The sequence below is a fragment of the Gallus gallus genome, unplaced genomic scaffold, assembly GCF_016699485.2.
Source record: "Gallus gallus isolate bGalGal1 unplaced genomic scaffold, bGalGal1.mat.broiler.GRCg7b scaffold_47, whole genome shotgun sequence".
Lineage (NCBI taxonomy): Eukaryota > Metazoa > Chordata > Aves > Galliformes > Phasianidae > Gallus > Gallus gallus.
In genome coordinates this window covers 117551-128380 of record NW_024095999.1, presented here as the reverse complement: position 1 = coordinate 128380, position 10830 = coordinate 117551, and the positions used below count along the sequence as shown (strand labels likewise).

Here is a 10830-nt window from a genome sequence, read left to right as displayed (position 1 = left end):
TCACCCCAAATCCCACCCCACACCCACCCCCTCCCCAAAAACAGACGCCCCCTCAGTGGGGCCACTCACAGGGGTGAAGTCGGGCGCCCTCCAGGCCTTCGTCATGGCCAAGAAATCCGCCACCAGTTTCCCATCGGGACCCCGGAGGTCGTTGGCCGCGTCCCCATCGTAGTCCCCGCAGACCCCGCACAGTTCCCTGCTCAGCTCCTTCGTCACCGTCACCGTCACCTCCCCCGTGGGGCTGAGGGTCACCACCAGGTGTGGGGTTTGGGTGATGGAGACGACGTTTTGGGATTCGCGGATGGAGAGCTGATCCGAGACCTGAGCTGGGATGGTGGATGGGATCCCGTTGACCTGCATTGGAGAGGGGCAGGAATGGGGAGAGGAGAGTGAAGTGGAGGCTGATCCCAAATTTTGGGGGGGTGTGTGGGGGGGGGAATGTTGGGAAGTGGGTCGTTTCTACGCCGGCTCTCTCGTTAGAAGCGGAATTTGCCGACAAATTTGGGGGAAAAAGGTGGGAAAATGGGTCATCGCTCCACCATCCCTACCCTTCGTTATGGGGTTTGGGTGGAAAAAGGGGGAAAATGGGTCATTGCTCCACCATCCCTACCCTTCGTTATGGGGTTTGGGGGGAAAAAGGTGGAAAATGGGTCATTGCTCCATCATCCCTACCCATCGTTATGGGGTTTGGGTGGAGAAAGGGGGAAAATGGGTCATTGCTCCACCATCCCTACCCTTCATTATGGGGTTTGGGTGGAAAAAGGGGGAAAATGGGTCATTGCTCCACCATCCCTACCCTTTGTTATGGGGTTTGGGTGGAGAAAGGGGGAAAATGGGTCATTGCTCCACCATCCCTACCCTTTGTTATGGGGTTTGGGTGGAGAAAGGGGGAAAATGGGTCATTGCTCCACCATCCCTACCCTTCGTTATGGGATTTGGGTGGAAAAAAGGGGGAAAATGGGTCATTGCTCCACCATCCCTACCCTTCGTTATGGGATTTGGGTGGAAAAAGGGGGGAAAATGGGTCATTGCTCCACCATCCCTACCCTTTGTTATGGGGTTTGGGTGGAGAAAGGGGGAAAATGGGTCATTGCTCCACCATCCCTACCCTTCGTTATGGGGTTTGGGTGGAAAAAGGGGGAAAATGGGTCATTGCTCCACCATCCCTACCCTTTGTAATAGAATTTGGGTGGAAAAAGGTGGAAAATGGGTCATTGCTCCTCTATCCCTCTCCTTTGTAATGGAATTCACCGCCAAATTTGGGTGAAAAAGGTAGAAAATGGGACACTTCTCTTCTATCCCACTCCTTGGTGGTGGAATTTGGGTGGAAAAAGGTGGAAAATGGGTCATTGCTCCACCATCCCTACCCTTCGTTATGGGGTTTGGGTGGAAAAAGGGGGAAAATGGGTCATTGCTCCTCCACCCCTACCCTTTGCAATGGAATTTGGGTGGAAAAAGGTGGAAAATGGGTCATTGCTCCACCATCCCTACCCTTTGTTATGGGGTTTGGGTGGAAAAAGGGGGAAAATGGGTCATTGCTCCACCATCCCTACCCTTCGTTATGGGGTTTGGGTGGAAAAAGGGGGAAAATGGGTCATCGCTCCACCATCCCTACCCTTCGTTATGGGGTTTGGGTGGAAAAAGGGGGAAAATGGGTCATTGCTCCACCATCCCTACCCTTCGTTATGGAGTTTGGGTGGAAAAAGGGGGAAAACGGGACACTGCTCCTCCACCCCTACCCTTTGCAATGGAATTTGGGTGGAAAAAGGTGGAAAACGGGTCATTGCTCCTCTATCCCTCTCCTTTGTAATGGAATTCACCTCCAAATTTGGGTGAAAAATGTTGGGAAATGGGTCATTTCTCCACAGTGTCTCATGGCGGGGTGAAGGACGCCACCCATGGGCGCTTCTTTCTCCAATAAATTGGTGGAAAAAAGGAGATTTTGGTTAAAATGAGGGGATGGGATGAGGGATGAAGATATTCTGATGACAGTGGGTTGAAAGATAGCATGTGGAGACCCTTCCCTTGCCATATATTGGGGTAAAAAAGAGCGATTTGGGTTAAAATAAAGAGAAAACTCAACATGAGGGCAACTTGTGACGACGGTGGGGTGATGAACACCACCCATGGCTGCTTCTTTCTCCAATAAATCGGTGGAAAAAAGGAGATTTTGGTTAAAATGACGGGATGGGATGAGGGATGAAGATATTCTGATGACAGTGGGTTGATGGATGGCACGTGGAGACCCTTCCCTTGCCATATATTGGGGCAAAAAAGGGCGATTTGGATTAAAACAGAGGGAAAACTCAACATGAGGGCAACTTGTGATGACGGTGGGGTGATGAACGCCACCCATGGCTGCTTCTTTCTCCAATAAATCAATGGAAAAAAAGGAAATTTTGGTTAAAATGAGGGGATGGGATGAGGGATGAAGATATTCTGATGACAGTGGGTTGAAAGATAGCACGTGGAGACCCTTCCCTTGCCATATATTGGGGTAAAAAAGAGCGATTTGGGTTAAAATAAAGAGAAAACTCAACATGAGGGCAACTTGTGACGACGGTGGGGTGATGGACGCCACCCATGGGTGCTTCTTTCTCCAATAAATCAATGGAAAAAAAAGGAGATTTTGGTTAAAATGAGGGGATGGGATGAGGGATGAAGACCTCGTGGAGGTGCTGGGTTGATGGATGGCACGTGGAGACCCTTCCCTTGCCATACATTGGGGCAAAAAAGGGCGATTTGGGTTAAAACAGAGGGAAAACTCAACATGAGGGCAACTTGTGACGACAGTGGGGTGATGGACGCCAACTATGGGCGCTTCTTTCTCCAATAAATCAGTGGAAAAAAGGAGATTTTGGTTAAAATGAAGGGATGGGATGAGGGATGAAGATATTCTGATGACAGTGGGTTGAAAGATGGCACGTGGAGGCCCTTCCCTTGCAATATACTCGGGCAAAAAAAGGGCGATTTGGGTCAAAACAGAGAGAAAACTCAACATGAGGGCAACTTGTGACGACGGTGGGGTGATGGACGCCACCCATGGCTGCTTCTTTCTCCAATAAATCGGTGGAAAAAAGGAAATTTTGGTTAAAATGACGGGATGGGATGAGGGTTGAAGACCTCGTGGTGGTGCTGGGTTGATGGATGGCACGTGGAGACCCTTCCCTTGCCATATACTGGGGAAAAAAAGGGCAATTTGGGTTAAAATAAAGAGAAAACTCAACATGAGGGCAACTTGTGATGATGGTGGGGTGATGGACGCCACCCATGGGTGCCTCTTTCTCCAATAAATTGGTGGAAAAAAGGAGATTTTGGTTAAAATGAAGGGATGGGATGAGGGATGAAGATATTCTGATGACAGTGGGTTGAAAGATGGCACGTGGAGGCCCTTCCCTTGCAATATACTCGGGCAAAAAAGGGCGATTTGGGTCAAAACAGAGAGAAAACTCAACATGAGGGCAACTTGTGACGACGGTGGGGTGATGGACGCCACCCATGGCTGCTTCTTTCTCCAATAAATCGGTGGAAAAAAGGAAATTTTGGTTAAAATGACGGGATGGGATGAGGGTTGAAGACCTCGTGGTGGTGCTGGGTTGATGGATGGCACGTGGAGACCCTTCCCTTGCCATATACTGGGGAAAAAAAAGGGCAATTTGGGTTAAAATAAAGAGAAAACTCAACATGAGGGCAACTTGTGATGATGGTGGGGTGATGGACGCCACCCATGGGCGCTTCTTTCTCCAATAAATCGGTGGAAAAAAGGAGATTTTGGTTAAAATGAGGGGATGGGATGAGGGATGAAGATATTCTGATGACAGTGGGTTGAAAGATAGCATGTGGAGATCCTTACCTTGCCATATATTGGGGTAAAAAAGAGCGATTTCGGTTAAAATAAAGAGAAAACTCAACATGAGGGCAACTTGTGATGACAGTGGGGTGATGAACACCACCCATGGCTGCTTCTTTCTCCAATAAATCGGTGGAAAAAAGGAGATTTTGGTTAAAATGAGGGGATGGGATGAGGGATGAAGACCTCGTGGAGGTGTTGGGTTGATGGATGGCACGTGGAGACCCTTCCCTTGCCATATATTGGGGCAAAAAAAGGCAATTTGGGTTAAAATAAAGAGAAAACTCAACATGAGGGCAACTTGTGATGACGGTGGGGTGATGGACACCACCCATGGGTGCCTCTTTCTCCAATAAATCGGTGGAAAAAAGGAGATTTTGGTTAAAATGAGGGGATGGGATGAGGGATGAAGATATTCTGATGACAGTGGGTTGAAAGATAGCATGTGGAGACCCTTCCCTTGCCATATATTGGGGTAAAAAAGAGCGATTTGGGTTAAAATAAAGAGAAAACTCAACATGAGGGCAACTTGTGATGACGGTGGGGTGATGGACGCCACCCATGGCTGCTTCTTTCTCCAATAAATCAATGGAAAAAAAGGAGATTTTGGTTAAAATGAGGGGATGGGATGAGGGATGAAGACCTCGTGGAGGTGTTGGGTTGATGGATGGCACGTGGAGACCCTTCCCTTGCCATACATTGGGGCAAAAAAGGGCGATTTGGGTTAAAACAGAGGGAAAACTCAACATGAGGGCAACTTGTGACGACGGTGGGGTGATGGACACCACCCATGGGTGCCTCTTTCTCCAATAAATCGGTGGAAAAAAGGAGATTTTGGTTAAAATGAGGGGATGGGATGAGGGATGAAGATATTCTGATGACAGTGGGTTGAAAGATAGCATGTGGAGACCCTTCCCTTGCCATATATTGGGGTAAAAAAGAGCGATTTGGGTTAAAATAAAGAGAAAACTCAACATGAGGGCAACTTGTGACTATGGTGGGGTGATGGACGCCACCCATGGGCGCTTCTTTCTCCAATAAATCGGTGGAGAAAAGGAGATTTTGGTTAAAATGACGGGATGGGATGAGGGATGAAGATATTCTGATGACAGTGGGTTGAAAGATAGCATGTGGAGACCCTTCCCTTGCCATATATTGGGGTAAAAAAGAGCGATTTGGGTTAAAATAAAGAGAAAACTCAACATGAGGGCAACTTGTGACGACGGTGGGGTGACGGACGCCACCCATGGGTGCCTCTTTCTCCAATAAATCGATGGAAAAACGGAGATTTTGGTTAAAATGAGGGGATGGGATGAGGGATGAAGATATTCTGATGACAGTGGGTTGAAAGATGGCACATGGAGGCCCTTCCCTTGTCATATATTGGGGCAAAAAAGGGCAATTTGGATTAAAACAGAGGGAAAACTCAACATGAGGGCAACTTGTGACGACGGTGGGGTGACGGACGCCACCCATGGCTGCTTCCCCCTCAAGAAGCTTCTTCTCCTTCCAACCCCATTTGCCACCAAACCCACCGACGTGGGCTCCAGGGTGAGCAAAGCACGGAAGACCACCTACCCACACTTTCTTATCCCTCCGGACGGTGACGAAAGCAGCGCGGCTGAAGAGGTGCAGCGCCACCACCAACGGCCGATCCTCATCCTCCGCAACGTCACCCAACAGCCGGAACCAATGCGAGTGACCGGGCTGACAAATAGAAGCCACCACGTAGGTCCCGACGGCCGTCGTGGTCCCTTTGGTGCCGTCGAAGGACACGAAACGTGAGGAAGGAACCAAGGTGCAACGCCCGGGTTGCTCTTTGCACGCTCGCACGCCTTTGTCCATGGTGCAAACTTGGCCGAATGGGCAACCGGCTGGTTTGCATTGCATGCCGCCCGCGGCGCGGCACGTGCAGATCTCGCTGCAGTCAGCAGACATGATGGTCTCAGCGATCTGCAAAGGGGGGAAGAGAGCAAAGGGGTAACTTCAGGGTGGCAAAAGTGCGAGAAAACGCGAGGTGCAGTCGGTTGCTGTCTTGCAAAGGTAGGAGAAGTGGAAGAAAATGCAGCGCGCAGCGGGTTGGTGATCTGCAAAGGTTGCAGAAGCGGAAGAAGATGCAAAGTGCAATGGGTTGGTGATCTGCAAACATGGTCAAAGTGGATGCAAATGCAAAGTGCAATGGGTTGGTGCTTTGCAAAGGTAGGAAAAGTGGAAGAAGATGCAAAGTGCAATGGGTTGCTGCTGTCTTGCAAAGGTAGGAAAAGTGGAAGAAGATGCAAAGTGCAATGGGTTGGTGCTCTGCAAAGGTTGTAAAAGTGGAAGAAGATGCAAAGTGCAATGGGTTGGTGATCTGCAAAGGTGGTCAAAGTGGATGCAAATGCAAAGTGCAATGGGTTGGTGATCTGCAAACATGGTCAAAGTGGATGCAAATGCAAAGTGCAGTGGGTTGGTGCTTTGCAAAGGTTGCAAAAGTGGATGCAAATGCAAAGTGCAATGGGTGGGTGATCTGCAAAGGTTGCAAAAGCAGAAGAAGATGCAAAGTGCAATGGGTTGGTGCTTTGCAAAGGTTGCAAAAGTGGAAGAAGATGCAAAGTGCAATGGGTTGGTGGTCTGCAAAGGTGGTCAAAGTGGATGCAAATGCAAAGTGCAATGGGTTGGTGCTTTGCAAAGGTGGTCAAAGTGGATGCAAATGCAAAGTGCAATGGGTTGGTGCTTTGCAAAGGTTGCAAAAGTGGAAGAAGATGCAAAGTGCAATGGGTGGGTGATCTGCAAAGGTTGCAGAAGCAGAAGAAGATGCAAAGTGCAATGGGTTGGTGCTTTGCAAAGGTTGCAAAAGTGGAAGAAGATGCAAAGTGCAATGGGTTGGTGATCTGCAAACATGGTCAAAGTGGATGCAAATGCAAAGTGCAGTGGGTTGGTGATCTGCAAAGGTTGCAAAAGTGGATGCAAATGCAAAGTGCAATGGGTGGGTGATCTGCAAAGGTTGCAGAAGCAGAAGAAGATGCAAAGTGCAATGGGTTGGTGATCTGCAAAGGTTGCAAAAGTGGAAGAAGATGCAAAGTGCAATGGGTTGGTGGTCTGCAAAGGTGGTCAAAGTGGATGCAAATGCAAAGTGCAATGGGTTGGTGCTTTGTGAAGGTGGTCAAAGTGGATGCAAATGCGAAGTGCAATGGGTTGGTGCTTTGCAAAGGTTGCAAAAGTGGAAGAAGATGCAAAGCGCAACGGGTGGGTGCTTTGCAAAGGGTGCAAAGGGGCAAAATGCATGCACTCTGTGCCCCCCCTGCAGGTGTTGCAAAGCAGCAGAGCCCCACCTGGAAGAGGCGTCCGCGGTGCAGACAGCCGCAGGCGTCGGGGGTCACACATTCATCCCCATTGAGCAGCTCTCCTGCTGGACACGCACAGCCCTCAAAGCAGTGGGTGCTGCAGTGGGGGACGGAGGAGAGGCTGGTGCAGCTCTGGGAGCAGAGGGGGCTGCAGAGCTGGGGGTGGGCGCCCACGGGGCAGGAGAGTGCTGTGGGGGGGGCGGGGAGGGAGAGGAGGAGGAAAATGGGAGGGGGAATTGGGAAGGGGTGAAGGAAAGAGGGGGGAATAAAGGGAAAGAGAAGAGGAAAAGGAGAAAGGGGGAAAAGGAAGGAGGGAGAGGGAAGGGGGGGAGGAGGGGAAGGGGGGAGGAGGGAGAGAAGGGGGGAGAGGGAAAGGGGAAAAGGGAAGAGGAGGATGAAGAGGAGAAAAGAAGGGGAGGGAGGAAGAGGGTAGGAAAAATAAAAAGGAAAAAGGAGGAGAGGAGGAGAGGAGGAACGGAGGAGAGGAGGAGAGGAGGAGAGGAGGAGAGGAGGAGAGGAGGAAAGGAGGAAAGGAGGAAAGGAGGAAAGGAGGAAAGGAGGAAAGGAGGAAAGGAGGAAAGGGGGAAAGGGGGAAAGGAGGAAAGGGTGGGAAAAAAAGGGGAAAAAAGAGACAGGAAAAGAGGAGAAAAAGGGAAATAAAGGTGAAGGAAAGAGGAGGGAATAAAGGGAAAGAGAAGAGAAAAAGGAGAAAGGGGGAAAAGGAAGGAGGGAGAGGGAAGGGGGGGAGGAGGAAGAGAAGGGGGAAGGAGGAAGGGAAAGGGGAAAGGGGAAAGGGGAAAAGGGAAGAGGAGGAGGAAGAGGAGAAAAGAAGGGGAGGGAGGAAGAGGGTAGGAAAAATAAAAAGGAAAAGGAGGAGAGGAGGAGAGGAGGAGAGGAGGAGAGGAGGAGAGGAGGAGAGGAGGAGAGGAGAAGAGGAGAAGAGGAGGAAAAAGAGAAAAGGGTGGAAAAAAAGGGGAAAAAGAGACAGGAAAAGAGGAGAAAAAGGGAAATAAAGGTGAAGGAAAGAGGAGGGAATAAAGGGAAAGAGAAGAGAAAAAGGAGAAAGGGGAAAAAGGAAGGAGGGAGAGGGAAGGGGGGGTGGGAAGGGAGGAGAGGGAAAGGGGAAGGAGGAAGGAGGAAGGGAAAGGGGAAAGGGGAAAGGGAAAAGGGGAAAGGGGAAAGGGGAAAGGGGAAAGGGGAAAGGGGAAAGGGGAAAGGGGAAAAGGGAAAAGGGAAAAGGGAAGAGGAGGAGGAAGAGGAGAAAAGAAGGGGAGGGAGGAAGAGGGCAGGAAAAATAAAAGGAAAAAGGAGGGAAGGAGGGAAGGAGGGAAGGAGGAAAGGAGGAAAGGAGGAAAGGAGGAAAAAGAGAAACAAAAGGGTGGAAAAAAAGGGGAAAAAAGAGACAGGAAAAGAGGAGAAAAAGGGAAATAAAGGAGAAAAAAAATGAGGGGAAAAAAGGCAGGAAAAGAAAAGAAAAAAAAAACGAAACAGAAAAAAACGCCATCAGCTTTTTGCTGTTTTTGCTTTCGTTTCTCTCTCTTTTTTTTTTCGTATCAGAAAATAAACGCACTGCAAAAAGCGTTGCAACCCAAAGGGCGGTGCTCCATGCACGGGTGGGAGGTGAGCTGCTGCAAACTGCATGCAGCTGCATCCCCCCCCCCCCCCCCCCCTTTGCAAAATGCAAGCACTGTGTCACGCAAATGCATCCTCTCTTGCAAAAAATGCATGCCTTACAGCAAGCAAATGCACCCCCCGTGCAAAGTGCAAGCGCTGCATCATGCAAAATGCATCTTCTCCTGCAAAAGTGCAAGCAATGCATCATGCAAATGCACTCCCCTCGCAACATGCGAGTACTGCACCATGCAAATGCATCCTCTCTTGCAAAATGCAAACAAGGCACTACGCAGCAACACCTCCCCTTGCAAAATGCAAGCGCTGCATCATGCAAAATGCTTCTTCCCCTGCAAAAATGCAAGCAATGCATCATGCAAATGCATCTTCCCCTGCAAAAGTGCAAGCACTGCATCATGCAAATGCACTCCCCTCGCAACATGCAAGTACTGCACCATGCAAATGCATCCTCTCTTGCAAAATGCAAACAAGGCACTACGCAGCAACACCTCCCCTTGCAAAATGCAAGCACTGCATCATGCAAAATGCACCTTCCCCTGCAAAAATGCAAGCACTGCATCATGCAAACACACCCCTCTTACAAAACAGAAGCACTGCATCATACAAAATGCATATTCCCCTGCAAAAGTGCAAGCAGTGCATCATGCAAATGCACTTCCCTTGCACAAATGCACGCACTGCAGCACGCAAATGCACCCCCATCGCAAAATGCAAGCAATGCATCGTGCAAACACACCCCCCTTGCAAAACACAAGCACTGCATCACGCAAAATGCATCTTCCCCTGCAAAAGTGCAAGCAATGCATCATGCAAATGCACCCTCCCTTGCACAAACGCATGCACTGCAGCATGCAAATGCACCCCCATCGCAAAACGCAAGCAATGCATCATGCAAACACACCCCCTGTTGCAAAACACCAGCACTGCATCACGCAAAATGCATCTTCCCCTTCAAAAGTGCAAGCAATGCATCATGCAAATGCACCCTCCCTTGCACAAACGCATGCCCTGCAGCACGCAAATGGACCCCCACTGCAAAATGCAAGCAATGCATCGTGCAAACACCCCCCCCCCCCTTGCAAAACACCAGCGCTGCATCACGCAACCCTTGCAAAATGCAAGCATTCCAACTCACGGCACTTGGCTGCCTCCCTCCACTCCTGCAGCTCCCCTCCTGCAGCCTGGCATGCAGCGGCGTAGGCCTGCAAGCTGCGGCACAGCGCGGTGCTGCCGCCGCCATCCTCTGCATCATCGCCCCTTCCTTGGACACCTGGGGGGGGGGGGGGGGGTTGGGGACACCGCCGTCACCTCTGTTGTCACCTCTACTGTCACCTCTATTGTCCCCCCCTTTGCTCTGTCACCCACCTCGCGTCACCCTTCGCTCTGTCACCCGTATTTGTCGCCCCCTCTCCCACCCATTCTGTCCCCCACTTTGTCACCCCTTCTCCCACCCATTTGTCACCCACTTTCCCCTGTCACCCCCATTTGTCACCCCCATCGTCACCCCCTCTCCCACCCATTTGTCATCCACCTTCTTCTGTCACCCCCATTGTCACCCCCCATTTGTCACCCCCATTGTCACCCCCCTCTCCCACCCATTTTGTTCCCCCCATCGTCCCTCCCTCTCCCACCCCTTTGTCACCCACTTTCACCTGTCACCCCCATTGTCACCCCCATTGCCATCCCCCATTTGTCACCCCCTCTCCCACCCATACTGTCCCCCTTTTGTCACCCCTTCTCCCACCCATCTGTCACCCACTTTCTCCTGTCACCCCCATTGCCACCCCACTTTTGTCCCTCCCTCTCCCACCCATTTGTCACCCACCTTCTTCTGTCACCCCCATTGTCACCCCCCATTTGTCCCCCCCATTGCCATCCCCTCTCCCACCCATTTGTCCCCTTTTTGTCCCCCCTTCTCCCACTCATTTGTCACCCACTTTCTCCTGTCACCCCCATTGTCACCCCCATTTGTCAGCCCCATTGTCACCCTCTCTCCCACCCATTCTGTCACCCTCATTTGTCCCC

At 50.6% G+C, this 10830-nt stretch overlaps 1 protein-coding gene across 1 annotated transcript in view; it reads right to left on the bottom strand.

Annotated features, from left to right (window-relative positions):
* LOC429249 (IgGFc-binding protein-like) overlaps positions 1-10830 on the bottom strand; it is a 45916-nt gene continuing 35086 nt past the window's right edge. The window contains exons 18-21 of the mRNA XM_040657169.2: positions 9941-10075; positions 7162-7361; positions 5429-5803; positions 1-354 (exon numbers count right to left, since the gene is read on the bottom strand). Of these exons, the coding sequence (XP_040513103.1) occupies positions 1-354; positions 5429-5803; positions 7162-7361; positions 9941-10075 (1064 nt within the window). The remainder of the gene's footprint in view (positions 355-5428; positions 5804-7161; positions 7362-9940; positions 10076-10830) is intronic.